The sequence below is a fragment of the Leopardus geoffroyi genome, chromosome B4, assembly GCF_018350155.1.
Source record: "Leopardus geoffroyi isolate Oge1 chromosome B4, O.geoffroyi_Oge1_pat1.0, whole genome shotgun sequence".
Taxonomy (NCBI): Eukaryota; Metazoa; Chordata; class Mammalia; order Carnivora; family Felidae; genus Leopardus; species Leopardus geoffroyi.
This window is the reverse complement of record NC_059341.1, coordinates 83195899-83217171: the sequence shown is the minus strand read 5'-3', so window position 1 is coordinate 83217171 and position 21273 is coordinate 83195899. Positions and strand designations below refer to the sequence as shown.

At 47.2% G+C, this 21273-nt stretch overlaps 2 protein-coding genes across 4 annotated transcripts; both read right to left on the bottom strand.

Moving 5' to 3' along the window:
• Positions 1 to 599: 599 nt before the first annotated feature.
• Positions 600 to 9476, bottom strand: ZC3H10 (zinc finger CCCH-type containing 10). 3 transcript variants are annotated; one of them, XM_045466162.1, is made up of 6 exons: positions 9389 to 9476; positions 9250 to 9274; positions 8827 to 8849; positions 7666 to 8555; positions 6828 to 6891; positions 600 to 5389 (listed from the first exon to the last, which is right to left on the bottom strand). In XM_045466162.1, the coding sequence occupies exon 6, from the start codon at positions 5332 to 5334 to the stop codon at positions 4027 to 4029; it is 1308 nt and encodes a 435-aa protein (XP_045322118.1). In that variant the 5' UTR covers positions 5335 to 5389; positions 6828 to 6891; positions 7666 to 8555; positions 8827 to 8849; positions 9250 to 9274; positions 9389 to 9476; the 3' UTR covers positions 600 to 4026. The 3 variants fall into 3 exon arrangements, 2 of the variants coding, with proteins under 2 accessions (XP_045322118.1, XP_045322119.1); XR_006709438.1 differs by lacking the exon at positions 600 to 5389 and adding an exon at positions 5901 to 5915; XM_045466163.1 differs by lacking the exons at positions 7666 to 8555; positions 8827 to 8849; positions 9250 to 9274; positions 9389 to 9476 and adding an exon at positions 7240 to 7645.
• A 1903-nt stretch (positions 9477 to 11379) lies between these two features.
• PA2G4 (proliferation-associated 2G4) lies at positions 11380 to 20603 on the bottom strand. Its single transcript, XM_045466962.1, has 13 exons — positions 20074 to 20603; positions 18072 to 18200; positions 17685 to 17790; positions 17524 to 17593; positions 17231 to 17323; positions 14155 to 14218; positions 13855 to 13933; positions 13625 to 13703; positions 13396 to 13529; positions 13167 to 13261; positions 12921 to 13048; positions 12711 to 12764; positions 11380 to 12498 (listed from the first exon to the last, which is right to left on the bottom strand). Exons 1-13 carry the CDS (start codon positions 20159 to 20161, stop codon positions 12433 to 12435), a joined length of 1185 nt encoding a protein of 394 aa, XP_045322918.1. The 5' UTR covers positions 20162 to 20603; the 3' UTR covers positions 11380 to 12432.
• Between the last annotated feature and the right edge of the window lie 670 nt (positions 20604 to 21273).

Genomic DNA, 21273 nt, shown 5'->3' with positions numbered 1-21273 from the left:
CTTCCCCTTCTCTACTTCCCTGAGGCTAAACAGTATCTAGAGTGCTTCATTCAGTGTGCAGAACTGTGTAAGGAACAACTTTCTGCCTTTTACATCTTCCGTGTTCTCAGAGGTAAGCAGGTAGGAAGGAGCTCATGGAATCTGGAAGAGGTAAGAGTGACCTGCTCACTACGCAGAATACAGCAGGAAAATGGATGCGCCTCCTTGGAGGGAAATCTCTCTGTAAACTGAATTTTGCCAAGCACTAGAGTAGGAGGAGCAGGTCACTTAGGCTGGGGGGTGAGAGGGTGACCTACGGAGTTTCTTTCCAAGCTTATCTGCTTTCTCGCCCCATCTAGATCATCAGACCCTTCTACCAAAGACAGTCTGTGGAAGATGAAAGCTAATCCTCAGGAAGGTCTCTTCCCAGCTGAGGCCCAGGAGGCATAGGATCTGCAGCTGCAATGCAGGCACCAGAACAAGTAAACAGGGTGGGTCCCTGCCAGTAGACAATTCTGCAGTCCAGGTGCCACCTGGTGGTGATAAGCAGTAAATCTGTAACAGGAGAAAGCACGGCCATTTGTTCGAGGAAGTGTCTAAGTGAGAATACCCAAACTTCCTGGATTTGCAATCTGCATTTAATATGTAAACTTCATTAACATCCTCAGGGAGGGAGAGGATTAGATGTGGTAACCTAGTCCTTGCCCTCTCTCCAAGATGGAAGGGGCAACAGGATTTGAGGTAATATCCTCTATTATTCCTCAAAAGTTACTGCAAAGTAGGTCTATCATTAGAACTTTTTTATGCCAAGTCTGGAGTCTGACTGCCTGAATGCCTGGCTCCATTCCTTAGTAGTTGCAGAACCCTGGGCAGCTTACTCTCATTAAGCCTTTCTCCTCTGCAAACTGGGTTGTATAACAGAACCCATTGTGTCAAAGAGAAATTGCATGTAAAGTGCCTAGCACAGTGCCTTGGCTTATATTATTAAGTACTCAGTAAATGTTAGCTATTATTCTAGAACTCCCTATTTATTTCCTATGCAGCAAGACAGGACCTTTTCTCCATTGGAGAGCCCTTCAAATATTTGAAGACATCTATTAGGTTTCCCCTCAGTCTCGTTTGGTTTTTTTTTTTCTGCTATCCCCACTGATTTATCAATGGGCCTCTTTGAAAATTACACTTAGAACACAGAATCCTTTAAGAGTGGTTTCACTCAAAAAGACGTGGTAGAACTGTTATATTTACAATGTATTACTATGGTTCTCTTACCCTTTTGGAGCTCCTCAGAAGGTGCTTAGAACATAGCAGGCTCTTAGTATTTATGGATTGACATACTATAGGACTAAGAGTTTAATTTTTTTGTAACCAATTGAAGTCCTGTGTTGTTTTCATGTGAATTATTGCCAACGTAGTTCTCTGCAGTTCTTTCTCAGACAGGCTCAAGCAATTTTTTTAGGGAGAGGGTCAATCCAAATTGATCCAAACTGACCTCTTGGATTAATTCAGTCAATCCAAGTTACAGCACTTTCAGGTTTACTTGGTGTTTCCGTGTGTTAATGTTGGTAACAGGGCTTTTCATATTTTTATATAAATTTTTTAAATAAAACACAGCCCTTGAGTGTATCACTAGAGACCAGAAGTTTCTCTAACAAAATGCGCTAATCAACATTTACTACACAAAGATGTTGAGTTTTGACTCCGCCAAACTCTACCATTAACTGACCCATAATTATTCTCTTATCTGCAATGACTTAGCAGATGAGGAAGAGCAAAGCAGCCCTGCCATCTGGGGACAGGCCTGGCAGTGCTGGGCTTCGGGTTGTTAAGGGCTGACCTGGGCTCACAGCTAGGAAATGATGTTCTCCTACTGGACACAATCTCATGAAACACCAACATCACACAATGGCACTCAGTGACTGTGATGAAGTGAGGCAAAAAAAAACCAAGATCACACTTCACAATTTTGTTTAAACACAAAACAAGGTCAGTGTGCAAGTCATGAAATAGCAAACATCCCCTTCTCCCAACTAATGGGTGACTGCTGCTTTATTACCAATTTCAGCTTCACTCTAGTCTGCTCTTTTCCTAGTTAAGATACCCAATCACAGAAGTATCCCTGCTTCTCTGACAGCACCCAGTGGAACCAAGCCCCACTTCCTTGAACCTTCCCCCAAATCACTTAACCAGAGTCCCAAGTCCTAAAAGTCCTTTCTAATGTCCCTTTGCTAGGCATGGGTCCCATGGCACACTCTCCATAACTGCAGTGAGCATTAAACCCAATTTGTTTGACTACAGGTGTATTCCTGGCAGTCTTTGGCTGGCATATGTTAATCAAGAAGATACAATGATTACAGTTTCCCAAATCTATCTCTTTAGAGATACTTGGCAAGAAGAAAATAGTCAGGATTTGGCTGGGATGAACTCATGTTGGTATCTATCATCACATTTGTCTCTACTCATAAACCATCTCTTTTAATAATCCACAACTGTGCCAGAAAAATCAACATTAAGCTTATCAGTGTGTGGTTTCTAGAGTCCACACACAATATTTCAGTATTTGACCACTTCTAGTCTTTAGGCCTTTTCTTTTTTTTATGACCAGCCTTGACCGAGCACACCATCTCCAACCCCAGGTGTAACCTGAGTGATCAACCAGACAAAACAAGAGGTAGCAGCAGATATGATGGGGGAAGCACAACTCAGAACCATGTTCTGTATCCCAAATCCACGGTCTCATCAGACTAGATACCTGAGTTGTTTCCCCTACATCAACTACGAGCTGAGGAGGAACTGAGGTTTGGCTACTGGGGTCCCTGGCCTTATGGACTCTTAATTGGATTTAAAACCTCTGTGGTTCTATATGGAGGCAAAGGGAAGAGATGAACCCTGAGGTTTGTGTCCCCAGGAGAACTTTCCTTTTCCCAGCACCTCCCAAGCCTTGAAGGCTTAAGGCATTGGTAACTGAGGAAGGGATGGGGTAAGAAGGGCATTAACTGTCATCAACCACTCAGAGAGCAACTGCCACCTGCCCTGCTGTTTGAATAAGGGATCTGTCAATACATATCCCATTCCCATTCCCCAGCACATCCACCCCTCCTTAGTACCTGCCCCCCTAAATGACCCCAAGAGCCCTGGTTACTAAGGTATCCTGGGAATAGTATCATGCAGATAGAAACCAGCAACAGATGGGACTATTTTTAAACTAGACTAGGTGGCTCCAATGCTTTTACCCCACAAAGCGCCGTTTAATTTTGCTCTGGGTCCCTACCCTTCACCTGGCCTCTGCCCAACCTTATCCAAGCTGTGTGAGGGTGGGGTCTTTATCCCATTTTGGCATGAGATATATTTACTGCTCTCATCTTCCACACAGTTTATCTAAGCAAGTTTTCACTGCCTCCATTTGTTAAAAATAATTCTTTTTTTATTTCTTTGGAAAGTGGTGGGCCCTGCCCTATGGATTTCCAAGCCAAGCCAAGGTAATGAATGCTCCCCTAGTCTTTGGACTGGAGTACTATGGTCCCCACCTTCCCTTGGGCCCAGGAACAGTTTCCTGTATTCTCGAACTCAACTAGGCCCCCAATTGTCTGAAGGCTCCTATTAGGCCTTCTCTCCTGGCCACCCACTTCCCAATCTCTCCTGGCTTTCCCTCTGGGCAGGGTTTTTTTGTTTTTGTTTTTTTTCTTCCAAAGCCAGTGCTGGAACCTGTGCTATGCAGAAGAGAGGACAAGACAAGGGATGTCCCCATCTTCCCATCAGGGTACATACGGCCCCTCAGTCAGTCCTTCCTTTCTGCTGGCTTCAGTCTGCACTCCTATGAAAGCCCCCTCTGTGAGGCTTGAAGGAAGATGGACAAGAGGACCCTCATAAAAGGGAGGTGAGAGAAAACAGACCAGCCCAACCCTTTCTCAGAAGCAAACTCCTTGTAGTCTCTTGTCCTAGTTCTTGAGTGAGCCCTTCAGACAGGGCCTGGGAAGGCTAGGCGAGTGGGTAAGGGCCCCTCGACCCCAGCCCTGGGAGGCTATACCAGGGGAGTGTCCATTAGCCCCATCAGTGTGGCATGGCTGTGATACGCATGCTCTGGGAAGCGATGGGGTAAGTCACCATGGGAGTGGTGGTGTGGCTCATTGTGATTCCTGCCAAGGGTTGGGCCATCGATACAGCCACTGGGGCCACAGGAGCCACAGATACAGCCACAGGAGCCATGGAGACAGGTGGGGGTGCCATTCCCTGGGCAATTGTTTGAGCCAGAGCAGCTGACAATGGCGTGATCTCTGGGTTCAAGTGTGGGGGTGGGGGTGGTGGAGCAGCAGGAGGTGCAGCATTAGTTGGGGGAGCAGCTGGAGCTCCAGTGGGGGCCACCAGTTCTTGCTGGGATACAGGGCGAGGCTGTAGAGCCTGGCTGCTGAGAGTAGTGTGAGTCTGGGCAATGCCATGGTTAAAAGTGGCAACAGTGCCCACAGTGGGGGCCAGAGTCTGCTCAGTTGCTGGTGCAGTAGAGCTCAGGGTCATGACCTTGGCCTGATTGCGGAACTGGGCATTTTGTTCCAGCAGTACCTCATTGGTGGCCAGCAGGTTGCTGACCTGCTTCTTAAGCTCCTCCACCCGCTTCCTGAGCATGGCATTCTCCTCCTCCAGCAGTCTGCACTCCACCCCTCGGGGTGGAGCCAAGCTATATTCATAGGATTCAAAATGGGGGCCATCCGGGGGGCAACATCCACCTCGCCGGCGCTTGGGGCCTGGCTCATGGTCCTCAAAGCCCCTGTCAGGGAGGTCATAGATATCATAGAGGTCGTGACGTCGTCCTGGGGGGACTGGGCCTGTTGCACCACCACCACCAGTGCCTCCTCCACCTCGAGCATCAAACTCAAAATCCCGCTGCAGGTGGCGAAACTTGCACTTGGCTCCTCTCTGGCAGTCACCCTTGAGAAAGTCACGGCAGATAGGGACCTCCTCTTTGCCATTCGGCAAGTCAGCTGGTGAAAGGCCCAGGCCGGCTGCCACTTTCTGCCTCAGCCGAGGGGGAAGCTCTCCTGTCTTCTTATAACCATCCTCATCCTCCTTGGAGCCATGGATGAATCGGCAGTTTGGGCGGCTACACTCCTTGTTCTGGAAGTCATGGCAGAAGATGAACTCATTTTTGCTCACCCCCAAGTTGGATACCTCACTCATGTCTGGATGACGATAGCGGCAACGCTTGCCTCGCTTGCATACATTCCTCAAGAAGTCTCTACAGATGGCATCTGAGCTGGCCCCGCCACTGCCTGCCCCTGCCCCACTGGTCTCCTCGCTGCCACCTCCTCCAGGGCCTCCACCGCTGTTCCCGGTGCCGTTGGCATAGCTGTCCCGGTCAGGCATTCTGGTCCCCCCCAACTCAGGGCTTTCTTCCTTTTCTTGCCACCCTTGGTGACCGCTAGGAAAGAGAAGAACTGTGTCAAACAGGTGTCTTCCAGAGAGGCCACACTCTTCCCAGCTACAGAGCAGGCAGTCCAGCAAGAGGCAGGCCAGACAGGCAATGGCTTTGGAGATGGAAAATCTAAGGGATGAGAATTCTGGCTGGACTGGCTGGCTTGTCAGAAGTCCCTCCCAGGCCCTCGTGCACCTGGTTGGGTCAGAATGATTCACACTAGCCTGACTAATGGAGGAGGGAGCTGGGGTGAAGCCACTTCATCTCACTAATGATGACAGGCCAAGGAGGGGGCAAGGAGAAAACAGTGTTGGGTTTTATTTCCCCTTCTAAGCTGACCTTATTAAAGTTGAGAAAGTGAAATTAAAACTGCTGTCTCAGTGTCTCAGTAGGTTAGGAGGAGATTGGGAAGTGGCCAAGATGGGCTGGTGAGCTTACTAGGGCTGTGGATAACGGGACACTGCAGACAAAACTTCCCTTAACCCCTCTTCCGTGGGATCTCAGGTGAGGGCACTCTAGACCCCAGGAAATCCTAAATGAAGAGACTAGTGTCACCAGCTTGATGGCAGTTCCTAAACCTATCATTTTTTAGTATTCTCTCCCAGCTCACCTCTGCTGTCAACACCAGTGTCGTCAGCTCCCTCCACTCCATTTCGGGGAGAGGGGGTAGTTCTACAGCTGGGATCTCCACTTATACACCCCCAAAGGACAAAACCATTTGTAGTAAGGTCAAGGTGGGAGGAAGGAGTTAATTTCACAGGAACAAGTGACCTTTCTTTTCCCATTCTACAGCCCCCTCCTATTCCCCATTAGAAGATACCACTGACATCAAACCACACTATTCCTCACCCCATAAAGATCCTCTTTATTTATAGGCTCTATAAAAGCTTTTTAAGTCTCCTCTTTCCCAAGAGAGCTCTGGAATGTCAGTCCACTGCCCTGGTTCTAGCCCTCCCCTCTCCCCACCCCCAAGAAGACTGGGAGTCCCTGCCACCACGTGTTTGACCTCATAAGCCTTTCCTAAGCAGTGACCAGGCTCCCCCTGCTGTTCATATAGGAAAACTTCATATTGCTTCCCCTGGAGTATAAGGAAATCTTTCCTGGTTTCTTTGGTCTTCGTTTCCCCCCAAGCACCTTCCCTACTGGCTTGACTCTGCCTTCAGAGGTCCCTAAAATGAACCAACCAGATAAGAGACCAGAGTTACAGAAGAATCTGTAAAAGGAGAAAGATCCTTTTCCTCCAAAGGCATGTAGTCCCCAAATAGAAACAATCAAGAAAGAAGAGTAGTAAAAAAGAAGATACAAATTTTTACTTAAAGGGAAATGACCCAGTGAAAAATAAATACCATCTATCTAAGCTTGAACCATGCTGCAACTCCCACCAGAGGCAGATAATCAGCTATGATACTCCTCCCCACCCAATTCTTCCAGGATTGTTCGATACCTGAGGTAGCTCAGGTGAAGTCCGGGGCTCCTGTGGGTCTCCACCTCCACATCACTGCTGGGTTCTGAACAGGAAAAAACAAACAGAGTCTTGGTGGGAGAAGGGTAGGAACAGAGGCCTATGTTTGTTACAATAAAGAAGTCTGACAAAATGGCAAGAGCTCTGGGCACTTCCAAGATTCCCTCTGAGTTCAAACTGAATTTCACCTATCAAAGGGAATTGTCGGCAAGAAAAGTAAGAATATAGAACTAATCTGGGAGCCTAGGAGGATGGGTTGGAAAACCAGCCCTGAGTGAACAAAGAGGGAGGGGTACTCTGCCTCAAGATGAAGGAAGATGTGGGGATCAGAGCCCGGCCTAGGGTTGAGGTTAGTTAACTCCGAATGCGGAGTCGTGCAAGAGCAGCGACTGACAAGGCAATGGGATGGCTGATTAGACTTGGGGGCGGTGATTATGACGCTTCTCAACACCCCAGAGTTTGGAAAAGAAGTCCTAAGAGTTTTATGCAGCAAGTCTTCCAGCTTGCTAGGTTCTGTGCAGTGCGACCCGCGCTCAGCCGTGGACCAGGCGAAAAGGACACTAAGGGAGCACAAGTGAAGCGGAAAGGGGGGACTCCAGGTGACATCAAGCTGCGGGGATGGGCAGGGCTGTGACGTCACGGAGCTGGCGTTTGCTCGCGAAGCAGGGTCAGTCAGAAAAGGGGCTCGGCCCTGGGGCATGAGGAAGAACCAGCTCGGTCCTGGGGGGCCTTGTGTAGCCCAGCCGAGCCCAGCTGCTGGGCCGGCCCCGACTCCTCCCCTCCGGGCGCGGCCTCCACCTAAGTCTCCCGCCTCCCTCACCTGCCGCCGCCGCCGTAGTTGCTGCTGCCGCCTGCCGGTCCTCTAGCTTCGACAAAGAGCCGCCTACCCTATTGCCCTTCCGCTTCCTGCGGAAGAAATGACGCTCTAGCCACCAGACCCGGAACTACTCTATGGTGTGCGAAGTACTAGTGTGACTAGCCGCAGGAAGTTCCCAGCAAGCTTTGGGTGTCACCATAGCAACCGGACGCAACAGCACAGTAGCGCCTCAAAAGCGGAACTTAGTAACTTAGTCTTAGGTAAGAATAAGAGCAGCAGTGCCGTTTGCCCCTAACTTGGCCGCGAACCACCTTCAAACCTATCCCCTCGCTTATACTACACCCTTTCTGGGAAGTAAGGGCCACCCAGTATCTACCGACTCCAAGGGCTTGGGGACCAAATGTCGGCCAGGAACAGGAGTCACACCCCGGGCTGTAGCCTATGTAGCGCGCTCAACGCTCTACAGCGTGGGTGTTCAAGAGGCCCTACTGCACTGACAGAGAATCCCCAGCCAATAAAAACGACGTAACAGACAAAACCATTTTTTTCTTCAGCTAAGACAGCAGAAGAGAAGATTTATTGTATACGTTGTTACATTCAGCCACACATGAAAACAGAATTAGTCCCGAAAGTCACAGGTCCAGAGCAACGGACCAAAAGGGACTTCTGATATGAACAAGGCGAGTCTCTCAAAGGTGGTCGTTGCGATCAGATGGCGATGGATGTTCTAGATCCACTGAATCAAGCTCTAGAAAGTAGGCATGCAGTCCAACAATTGGTACCAGCGTCCCTGGCCTCTGGCTTTCCTTATTTCTGTTCCTGTGGCTCCATGGGTGCACAAGCTAGCGGTTTACTTGGACCTCTGCCTCATCTTTCTTCTTTTACGCTTCAGCCTGAAAAGCAGACACGGGAATACATCTCCTGCCCACAAACCCGAGTTCAGTCTTTCCCTCCCATCTTAAATGTGCATCTAATACATGGGGTGTCAAAACGGACAAGTACTTCAGTTCTACTATCCTGCGTTCAATCCCCGACTATGCAAGTCAATGCTTATAACGTTTTCACCTCAAATTCTTTCAGATTTCTAAACCAAACGTTCCAAGTTTTGTCCAAGACACGCTACATTTCCCTCTTCCTGTGTTGGCCGGTCAAGTCTCAACATACCTGCGCATTCGCTTCTTCCTCCACTGCAACCCATCACAGCCAGAGGCAGAGAATAAAACAAGAGATTAGTTTTAATAAGAGATCTGGGCAGAGATGTGAAGGGCATTATTTAGAACCTGGCAGGTTCTTGACCAACTATGTAGGTATAGTCACAGTAAATCCAGCAATAATTTGGACTCCCACCCTCACCCGCCAAAATAGATATGAATCCCGCGTGCGCTTTTCTACTCCCGCCCTTTGTGCCCACAGTACTTACCCACCTCTTTTGCTTCTCCCCAAATTAGCCTTTCCTCTTCCGCTAGCTCTTGGGCACCCTTGAGAACCCAGCGGCTCGGGAACCATGGCGGACTTCCCTTGCCTAGTTGTCCCCCGCCCCCCATCACTAATCTCTACTGCCTCAGCTTACTGCCAAGGACTGCTTACCTTAGCTCTCATGGCGGAGAGGTTTCTACAGGTAAAGAGAAAAAAGCTACAGTTAGTTTCGTGTAATGATGGCAAGTGCAGAGATCGGATGTTAATGGATTGAGCACGGAATACAAACACAAACAGCCCCAACACTCACCCAAGAAGATGGCGCTAAGGCGGAGAGAGCGCCAGAGGCCCGCCTACAGCTATTTAACAGGGAGCTGTGTCGTCATTTCCGTTATCTCACTTTTCCCTCCAGGGGCGGGGCTGCCTAAGAAGAGTAATAATGGCATTCAGCTCGTCTCAGGTGGTAGATTGATTGAATTAGGAGTTCTCTGGGAAGACATTTTGAATTTGAGTTACAAAATCCCCCTTCCCTCAGTTTTATTATGAAGATATTGTGTTGTTTCAGCGTGAGCACATATTTCCAATGTGGGTCCGAGAGGTGAAGACAAGCAAACGATAGCGACTTCCGCTTTCCCTCTCGCTGCTTCATGGGAGTTGCAGTTTCCTGGCTGCACCCTCCATTTTACTATGGTTACCTGCGGTCTATACAAAAATTCCTAATTTGTTTTACCGGTTTATTTTTAAATTGCTGCAGGGAGATTCTATCTCGTAACTTACGAAGGTCTTAAGATTCCAGAACGTGTAAGTGGGGAGTTGAGAAAGCCGTCATACTACGAAGAGAGCTTTGTTACTTAGATGAACGCTTTTTCTTTCTCAGCTATAGTCTTTCCCCCACGATACATGAGGCTGAATGCCACAAGATTTCTGGCTCAGTACATCTTGTTCAGAAAATACTTCAGGGCGCCTGAGTGGCTCAGTCGGTTAAATGTCCGACTTCGGCTCAAGTCATGATCTCAGTCCGTGAGTTCGAGTCCGCGACCGAGTCTGTGCTGACAGCTCAGAGCTTGGAGCCTGCTTTGGATTCCGTGTCTCCCTCTCTCTCTGCCCCGGCCCCGCTCATGCTCTGTCTCTCTCTCAAAAATAAATAAATAAACATTAAAAAAAGAAAAATACTTAAGTGATTCTGCCTCTACTTAGGAGTTAAGATCAAACCAATGTACATACAGGAAGCAAGATCAACTGTCTTCTCTAGACTGAGAATATTTGGTGTTAAGATTGATCTTCCCAGTCTCATGGTATGGTCAGGCCAGAAGCACCCAGAAAAGATACTTGTAGATTTGGCTACGGGAAACTTGAGCTAGGAAGGATGAAAAAGAACAGTTTACCATAGACTTCACCTTTAATAAGAGACTGTAAGGCTTTTCGTGACAATCCTTTTTTCATGTTTTTTTTATACAGCAACATTTCATTTTTTAACTCTGGAAAAAACGTACTTACGGCCCTCAGGGTGCCTGGATGGCTCAGTCAGTTAAGCATATTACTCTTGATCTAGGCTCAGGTAATGATGTCAAGATTCACGAGATCAGTACTGCTGAGGGGCTCTGCTCCGACAGTGTGGAGCCTGCTTGGGATTTTCTCTCAGCCCTCCTACTCGGTCTCTCAAAATAAACTTTAAAAATTAAAACTTCTAGGGCCCTCTTTCCAAGTGTTTAAGTAGTTCTAGTATTATCAGAATATAACAAGCTTTTGAAGTTAACTCCAGCAACATTTTACCAAGTCCACTAGGATCGGGATTTCACCTGTTGATTGCCCCTAACAGCAGACTCTTGAAAAACGCACGTTTGAACTGCATCGGTTCTTACACGTGTTTTTTTCAAATATACACACAATGCTGTAAATTTCTATTCCTCAGCATTTTAACATCGTCTTTAACTTATTGTAATAAGAGTATACAATGCATATAACATATGAAATGTATTAATCAGCTGTTATCCTAAGGCTTCTGGACCTAATACTAAAGGCATTCTTCCTGGTTTCCTAAATCAAGACAAACACTTCAATATGGTGTTTTATTTTTTGCAGTACACATTAATTGTCCTGAACAAATTGTCAGCAACAAGGGGTAAGTTTTTATTCAAAAAAACCTTAAAAACTGTCATAAAAAATGTATTGTCCCAACCCACAGTATTTCTTTAGAACAGCAGAATATGGCAATATCAAAAACTAGTTCCAAATGACCATCACTTCAGTTGACATTTCCCCCATCTTTATCAAATAAGCACAGCACACAAAGGCACATGATTATGAGCAAATCCAAATTTATTTTAACGCCATGTCATTTTCAACATGTTTAAAAACCTCATAAGTTAGCGGGAGCCCTAGTTCCCTGGGACAGCATGCCAGAGGTACCGAATTTCATCACCTTCCTCTCCAAACCCCTAGCAATTCATCCAATCCAAGTCCACAGCTTCAGAAAGCCAGGAGTTGTCTCTTCAGTCAGTCTGCTCCTCTGGTTCCTGGTCTTTCTTTCAGGGAGGGAAGTCAAAATATTTCAAACAGGGAACAAAACCACAGTTGAGCTTCCAGCTCAGGTGTCTAAGATGAAACAGGGGATCGCCCCCCCATCGACTCCAAAGAAATGGACAAGGTGGAGATGGATTACTTCTTTACAGCTTTGTGAAGACAAAAAAAGTCCTGCAGAACAAAAACGACTAAAGAGATTTACAAATGAGGATCCATTTGACAGATGAGAATCTCTTGGTAAATGCAGGCTCCAGCTCCTAAAAATGAGAGGGGCCTGACCAGTCTGGATCAGAAAGGAATCTGCCACACGTGAATAAAAACAATCTGAATATAGCTCCTCTTTATTTTGAGGCCTGATAAAATACCTGGGGAGAATGGGAAAAGAGAGGAAGAAGCCCCAACAGATGGGAAAATGCTGACACCAGAGTGGTATAAAAAAATTTCAGCTGAGTTTTTAGTGGTGGCGGCTACTTTAGCCTTCTCCCTGTTCTGTTGTAGGGTCATAAACCTTGACCAAAGCAGAGAGTAGTAGAAAAAGGCTAGAAAGAGGGGCTTGAAGACGATGAATTTTGACTCCTGATTTTATTATTCAATTTCTCTTTTCTATTTAAAGTAGTCTTCGGTGGCTGGGAAGCCTGGCCTCCCAAGACCAGAGTCAGTTGGAGCTGGTTGTTGTTGGACAGGGAGTGGGGTAGGGACAGGGATGGGGGCAGGGAGATCCTGCTCTGCTGGCGGTCCTGGGTGGAGAAGACGAACTGCACTTCACAGAGCCTGGGGTGTGGTGGGAAAGGGATGAGGCAGGAGCGGCAAGCTGGGGAGATGGGACCCACCTCAGTCCCCAGCTTCATTCTCTTCTAATGTTTCCCCACTGGTGGCATTTTCTGCAGTCTTGGAGGCCTATATTCGTGGAAAAGAGAGGAAGACTTGTCAGTTTCCAACTACCTGGGGTAGTATCCAGGGTACCAAGGACAAAAATATCCTAATGCTCTAGGTCAAGGCTGAGGAAAGGGAAAGTAAGGATATACAGATACATATATGCCCACCACAACACCCAGGAAGGTGGACTCAAGAGGGATCAAGTTCACCCTGCCAGAGACGGATAATCATACCTTCTTTTTTTTCTTTTTCTGGGTTTTCCGACTTGCAGAACTCTGGAGGAGGGCCTGGAAAATAGGAGGAGGAAGGAAAACAAATTTTGAGGAATGCTGAGGAAACACAAAATGTCTCAGTATCCCGGCCCTTTGCAGGACTTTGCTGACACCTCCTCCTCACTCCCAGGACATGTGCAATGTGTTCACCCCTTTCCGTCACACACTGACCTTTAGCTCTGCATCCTGGACCTCCATCTCAGACTTGTAAAGGTCAGGCTCAAAGGGACCACTAGTTATCCGCATGGGGCCATTGGGCATGAGCAGGACTGTAAATTTAAACTGGGCAACAAATTCACCTATGGAAGAAAGGAAGTGTTTTGATAAAATGTCCCCTCGTCACACTCCTTTTCTGTAAGCTAGAGCGGGGGACTGTAATCAGGGGCTCCAAAGTGAAGCTCTCTTCTTAGGACTCACCCTCCTTCTCATAGAGAACATTAAATGGCTGCAGCAGTTCGTGTTTGGCACATTCCACCACACCCATGCGGGCCTTCTTCTCATCTTCAAATGCTCTGGGTGGTGGAAGACAAATTCAGGCATCCTTAACTCCCTATCAAGTAACATTTTCCTCAAGTTTTTAAATGTGTGTGGTCTAGGGAGTCAGACTGGTTCCAAGTACTGTTCTTGCTAAGTGCAGTAGTAGTACCTTAAAGTAAATGGCATGGCATCAAAACGCCTTTCAACCTCACTGAAGAAGGCACGTGAAGTTTTCATTTTTAGCCCATACTGTTTAGAAGGGTCTCGTTTGTAAATGGTGGTTCTCTGTCCTGCATCCTTGGCCTAAAAGAGTAAAAAGTTAGGTCACATTTGGGCTGGTGCTCTTAGAACACACCCTCGGTCACTCTTCTGTGCTAGCTCTGGTAAACTCTCCTCACCTTGCCCTCTCCTGAGCTGACAAGAACATCCACAGCATATACTTCGTGTACCTCAAATTCAGCCTTTTCATGGTCCTTCCTAAAAGGAATAGAAAGGGAACCATAAAAACAATAAGTAGTTCCTGGAGTCTGAAGTAAAAGAAGACAGACAAGAGTAAGCTGGGAGCATGAAGAAAATGTTCGTGACTAGACTCAGAGGGTGGAAAGCAAAGGGTGGAACTGGCACCTACTTCTGCTGGTCTGTGGGATTCTGGATAATGGTTTTCTCTCCATCGATGACATGCTGCTTCAACTGATGTGACAGCATACCTGAGGACAGGACAAAGCCATCTAGAACCCAAAAGGTTCTCAAATCCACCCACCTATGTAGGTTGATGAGGCAGGCAGTGAGGGAAAAGTGCCTATGAAAACTAAGGGGAGAAAAGGTTTTGGCTTACACTGTGCTAGAGTCAGAATGGATCTTCGAAGGAGCAAAATCCTTAATTCTACTAAACCACTCAGACCCTCAACCCTGTTATCTGAGGTCTCACCTTCTATTGGTGTGCAATTAAATGAGTGGGCAACTTTGTTCCAGGCTTCTGTCACTTGTGTGTTCTAGAAGTACAAGATCAAATAACAGGTGAGATATATAAAGGGGCCAATAAGCTCTCCACCATGAGAATGAAAAATATAAAAAACTGATAGTCCCAATACCCTCCATCAAGAGCAACGACTCTCATTGGTTTTTCATTTCAAGTTATTATCCCTACAGCTTAAAAACACCTTACGTTTGCATATCATTTTACAAAGTGCTTTCACAAAGATGGTCTAATTAGACAATTCTGAAAGGTGAATACAGCAGATCTATACCCCATATCCCGATTTAAAACATGAAGAAACTGAGGCACAGAAAGGTTAAGATTTTCCCAGGCTTAAGCCAGTTAACTTGAAGAAACTGGGATAAACCCAGGTTTTCTAGTGATGAATCCAGTGTTTATTCCACAATATTTGTTGAGAGGGAACAGCAAACTCTGATTTTCCCCTTCTTACCTTTCAAACATGATCTGACCCCCACCTAAGCTACAGTTCTTTTTTTCTTTTAATTTTTTTTTTTAATCTTTATTTTTGAGAGAGAGACAGAGTGTGAGCAGGGGAGGAGCAGAGACAGAGAGACGCAGAATCCGAAACAGGCTCCAGGCCCCAAGCTGCCAGCACAGAGCCCAATGCGGGGCTCGGACCCACAAACCATGAGATCATGACCTGAGCCAAAGTCAGACCCTCAACCGACTGAGCCACCCAGGTGCCCCTAAGCTACAGTTCTTAAACAAAATGAAAAATAAGTAATCATAACTAATATTATTAAGCCATATGCTAGGTACTGTACATGGATCATTTCAATTGTTACAACAACCCTATGATAATAAGTGACAATTTCATTTTTCCTATTTTGCGGATTAGGAAATTTGAACTCAAAAAGTTATTATTATTATTATTATTTTTTTTTTTTTTTAACGTTTATTTATTTTTGAGACAGAGAGAGACAGAGCATGAACTGGGGAGGGTCAGAGAGAGGGAGACACAGAATCTGAAACAGGCTCCAGGCTCTGAGCTGTCAGCACAGAGCCCGACACGGGGCTCGAACTCACGGACCGCGAGATCATGACCTGAGCCGAAGTCGGCCGCTTAACCGACTGAGCCACCCAGGCGCCCCTCAAAAAGTTATTTTTAAACAGTAAGCATTGGCGATAGGGCAAGAATCCCGAAATTCCTGATGTATGTCATAACTATATAATAGCCAGTACACACCACCACCTTCCAGTGAAGATAACACAATTCTAAGTATATAAATAATCAACACGCAAAGTAATAAGAGCCAACACAAGTGCTTACTATGTGCCAGGCACTGTTCAAAATGCTTCATAACAACTGTATGAAGTAGGTATTGTTATAAGCAAACCAAGACAGAGGTTTAAGTAAAAATGACGCAAACGAGTAACAATGGTGAAGTACAAACTAATTAAAAGAAGAAGAAGAGAGAACAGAAATGAAAAAAAGCAAAAGCAAAAAAAAAAAAAAAAAGGGCAAGCTTTAAGTATTGAACAGGGTCCTGGAGACTGAAGTGTGAGAAAAAATGTCTCCATGCATAGCCTAAGATGTTAAATTATAGTAATTCACGATAGTTTATGATCCCTGGGCTTTCTAATATTGTCTTGCAAAAGCACAAAACTAACTTTTGGCCTCTCTCTGCCACCAGTTTACTGGTACTACTGTGATTTCTGTTATAAGCTTTTAAAATTGGGTTTTTGGGGGCACTTGCCTGGCTCAATTGGAAGGGCAAGTGACTTTTGATCTTGGGGTTGTGAGTTTGAGCCCTACGTTTGGTGTAGGGATTAATTACACAAAGAATTAAAAAAAAAAAAACAGTTCTTAAAAAAAAGTTGTTGGGGCGCCTGGGTGGCGCAGTTGGTTAAGCGTCCGACTTCAGCCAGGTCACGATCTCACGGTCCGTGAGTTCGAGCCTCGCGTCGGGCTCTGGGCTGATGGCTCAGAGCCTGGAGCCTGTTTCCGATTCTGTGTCTCCCTCTCTCTCTGCCCCTCCCCCGTTCATGCTCTGTCTCTCTCTGTCCCAAAAATAAAATAAACGTTGAGAAAAAAGAAAAAAAAAGAAAAAAAAAAAAAGTTGTTTTTTTTTTTACATTTGTGTTTTACTCTAAGTGATATCCCTCAAATTATTTTAGGAAAAGATGTATATCCAAAACACGAATAAGAGAGGACCTCTATAGGCTCCATGAGGAAAGGACCATATATCCCCTAACACCTGCATATGAACTTATCTATGATAGTCTCTCAGAGTTAGTTGTGATCTCATAGCTTATGAGTTCAATCCCCACAGGGGGCTCACTGCTGTCTGTGCAGAGTCTGCTTTGGCGCTTGTGCAGATCCTTTGTCCCCCTCTTTGTCTCCCCCTCCTCCATCCGAACATGCACTCTCTCACTAAATAAATAAACATTTATATAAACAAGTTTATTTATTTTTGAGGGTGGGGGAGGGGAGAGAGAGACAGAGGATCTGAAGCAGGTCCTGCACTGTCAGCGTAGAGCCCAAAGCAGGGCTTGAACTGATGAACTGTGAAAATCTGACTGAGCTAAAGTCAGACACTTAACAAACTGAGCCACCCAGGTGTCCCAATACAACGAACTTTAAAGAGCTGTATGTTTTAGGGGCACCTGGCTGCCTCACTTAGTAGAGCATGCAACTCTTGACCTCATGGGCTTTTTTTTGAGCCCACTTTGGGGCTTTAAAAAGAAAGGGATGGGGGTGCCCGGGGTGGCTCAGTGGCATCTCACTCTTTGTTTCAGCTCAGGTCATGATCTCATGGTTCGTGAGTTTGAGCCCCATGGTGGCCTCCTTGCTCACAGTGCAGAGTTTGCTTGGAGTTCTCTCTCCCTCTTTCTCTGCCCCTACCCGACTGGTGCTTACTCTCTCTCAAAATAAATAAACTTAAAAGAAAAAAAGCTATTTTATAAGGGGGCTGTAGGAGAAGGGGACAGTTCAATACAGAATAGCTATAAATGGCTAATGCTTCTTACATTCTATCAGGGTTTAGAACTGGACTAAACAGCTTACCTGGTTTCCAGGTTTGACCAGGCGCAGGGCAGCTTCAGCACAAAGGTGAGCTGCCTTAATGACATCTGCTTTCCGCCCTGTTACTTGGGTCCCCTGTAGATAAGGAAATGTAATCAGTACTCCCTGGAAAATCATTCTAACTGAGCTGGTCACTATGCAAGGCCAGCCAACACTTTTCTCCTTTTATTTCTCTAGGGACTCTCTCAAACTGTATATGGTGGTAAGGGGTGGGAATAAGAAGCAGCAGCATACCCTCCCCACAAGTGGAAAAAAATTCAAAGCAGACCACCTACCTGAGCTACATCAACCACAAAAGTGTGAGCCACATTAGCGATGAAGCCATCCACATGGACCCCAAGGTCACTGAAAGGCAAGAGGAGAGCACAGCATTAGCAACTAGCACTATGCAAATGCTTAGGAAAAAGACAAGTGGTCTAAAATGGCTTAAGCTTACATTTTTACCAAGTCACCTTCCTTGAGAATATAGTCCTGGTCGCTCTTCAAAGGGGAGAAGTGACATACACAGTTATTTACTGAAATGCTGGTGGGAAAGGCAATACCTGTAAAGAGACAATCATCAGCCTTACTACCCTGCTGTCTCTCTCTCTCAATGTCTCTTTCGGAGCCCTGCTGCCCCTTGGAAAAATGGAAGGATTTTCTTCAGGGTCTTGCCTGTTTAATCAGTTTGGATTGGGTAGGAAACTGCTTGTATCCCACCTGCCATTTCAAATGTCCAAATATCTCAACCAGAGCTTAGGTGGGGGTTACATCATTACAATAAAACAAACAGGACTGAGTAAGGGTCAAACTTGGGAAATTAGTGGGGGGATTGATTCTTTACCTTTCTTCATTTCTTTTTCTTTCTTGAAAATTTTCCCTGTCTCTTCCATAATCATGGCATCACCTTTCTCACACAGGCTCAGTACGGACACACCTGAGCAGGATGCTTCCACCAAAGACCGAAGTACCCCTGGGGACAGAATCCCACCATGTCAGCCCTGTATGTGTTGTCTAAGTTACCATCCAAACAATACCTAGAAATTAGCGTTTGTAATATTCCTTAGTGCCATTGCCCAAGGCTGAAAGAGGGAACAAGTTTGTCTCTTGGAATATACCTACTTATAATCACTAAATTTCTACCTTCCTTTTCCTAAAATAAAAAAGCCACACACCCTTCTCTCCCTATAGAATGTGACAACTGGGTAAACACCATCTGTCTCCCTAGTGAAGGGAGACTTTCCAAAGATACCAGTGGCGTGGTAGGACAGTTACGAACTTCAAGGGGGTTCTCACCTCAGCAAGGTGACCAACATACATGCAAAGCAGACTGGAAGAAATTTATAGGCGTCAGGAACAAGAGGAAGATAGACACAGAATTGCTGACTCGAAGCTGATGCATTGTTAAATGCTACCTTCTTCCCTTCTCAGACACCCCAATTAGATGTTAGTAATCTCAATCTGTGTAAAACTATTTCCTCATCAACCGGTGTATAAACCAAAGGGACTTAATCTAAAGTTCCTGAGCTTCAAAGGCTCATGTCTTACAGCTTGTAGCACATCTCAAAGAGGTGTAAGACCTGAGTTTCAAACTAGTATCTGGGATCACAAGTGCCTCAGAAGTTGTAAGTTGCAAGGGAAAACATTTTTTTGATTCAAACCACTAATACTAAAAAGCACTCCAAATAAGGCACTATATTAAATGTTCATTATGTTATAAAGCATTGTTCTGTTCACTGGATGCCCTCACCATGGCCTATCCTGAACTTCAGATTTGATTTTTGTGATCCAAGTCTTTGGAAGCATGAAAAACACAGGTTTTCAGCCATAGGACCAAAGGGATCCTAAATACCTATCTTTACTGTCAAAACCATTTAAAAGCCCAAACAAGCATTTTCTGTTCCCCTAATTGGGTTTTAAAGTGAAAAGGTAAACTGCAAAGAGAGAAAAAGGAAAGTGTGACATCTGCCAAGCTTGGCAGGCAGCTGCTGAGAAAGTCCCAGCACAGTGGTAATAAGGATGATTTCTCAGATGCTAAAATCAGCCCCCCACCCTCTTTTCAGTACCATTCACAAGACTGCCTAGTTGGGGTGAGAACCTCAAAACACTCCTAGCGTTATCAAGTCCCTGAGATCAAATCTGACGGCTAAGGCTATCTGCACAGATTGTTGGTAGTAATAACTTCAAGAAAAGCCAGATATTATCTCCAAGAGTTGTGTTAGGAGCTCCAGGGGTGTCCTCCAACGATCCCTGAGCTGGCCCAAGAGGAGAAGGGGGCCCCACCAGCGAAGGAGTTGAAGTAAAAAACGAAAGACTCCAGCAAAGCACGTGGTAGGGAAGCTGGTGTCAGGGACTGTAGCAGAGGAAGGGAGCCGGCGATCCGCATGGGAACCCGGCGACACGTGCCGGCTGGGCTCTTGATGCCGGGGAGCCAAAACAAAATAGAGGGGCGCTTCCGTCGCCAACAGCTGGGCGCTTCCTTTTCGAGGTGGCCTCGCCGCTGGCAGAATAAGAGGCAGGGATCCGGACCGAAGGGTGAGGGGCAGAAGATGCGCCTTGCCTCTTGACTAACGGCCTAAGATCGGAGCCGGCTGGGGGCCCTGCTCTGCGCTCTTCCCGGTCAGGGCCCCACACCTCCCCAGACTCCAGCCCAGGCCCAGCGGCTCAGGTCCCAGGCGCGACACGGAGTCTTCCCACCACGCCACCCACGGTGGACCGGCGCGGGGCCCTCAGCTGCTCACTCCGCATGACCCCACCGCTCCAGCCCCTCCGGGGCCAGCCCAGCACCGTCCCCTTTGCCTCCCCCTCTCAGCCTCGATCTCCGGACCCCCAAGGCCCGCACTCACGGTTGGCGATGTCGCCCCCCATCTTATACTTGGTCACAACCAGGTCCTCGGCGATAGTTTGCTCCTGCTGCTCGTCCTCGCCCGACATCTTCCCACTACCACCACCACCACTGCAGCCTCGTTCCTCCTGAGCCGCCGCCTCTGTCTTCCTTCCCAGCCGCAGGCTGTGCCTACAGCCCCTTCGATCCGCGAGGAAAGCGCGAGCGAAAGCGCGAGCTAGCCAGGGAGCGGGCGGGCGAGCGAGAGCGAGAAGCTGCGAGCGCGCGGGCTGAAGCGCAAGGCACGCTGGGACAACGAGTCCCTTCTACAGGCCGCCTCTAGTCGACTTTGCGGACTCTTGAACTACAATTCCCAGTTCGCCTTTCGCGCTCTTAAGCCAGGCCCTGGGGCCTTGCCCTCCAAGGGCCTCGCACGCCGGAATCGCCAAGCACTCTGGGAAGGGTCAGGCTCCGGCGGGAAGGCGGAGCAGTTGGTGAGCTTCATGGGAAGCGTGGTCTCTCCCCGAAAAACCACATCCACCAGGAGCACGGAGCGAGAACCCGTAATAGAGAGGGGCGGGCTAAGGGAGAAGGGGCGGAGCTACAGCGGGGCGATGGGTGTTTAGGCAGCCGGGCTGGGTGGAGCAGGGTGGAACCCAGGCGAGGAGGGAGTGGCTACATTAAGGGCAAGGAGGCTGGGTGCGCCCTTCCTCGGATCCTGGGAGCGGCTGGCGGGACCGGCTCAGCCGGTCCAATCATCCTCCGGTGCTGGGAGAACGGGGAGGGGCAAGAACTATCGAACTCCTATGGAAGGAGACCTAGAGCACAAGGAGTAGGGGCTAACTGGGCAGCTATAGTCCGGAGAGCCCCACTGAAGATGGCACCATTGCTCCAACAGTAGGCTTTGATGGCAACACTTTGAGGGAAGTGTTGATACAGACTTTTTCAAGAGAATGAGAGTTCTGAAACATATGGGAGTTTTAGTGTTCCACCTCTTGAGGGACCACATCTATCGGGCTTTCTTATTTTCCCAAACGTGGGTTTTCTTGTTTTTGTTATTCCCAAGTGGCTGCCCTGTAGAGATTTCTAGTAAAAGCCTTAAATGAAAAGGACTGTGTGTTATGCTTGTCTTCAGAAAAGTAGGGCTGGAGAAAGCTGCAAGGGACAGAGTAGGACTGTCAGAAGACACAAGGCGGCATGCTGTGGTTGGTAGTTATCCATT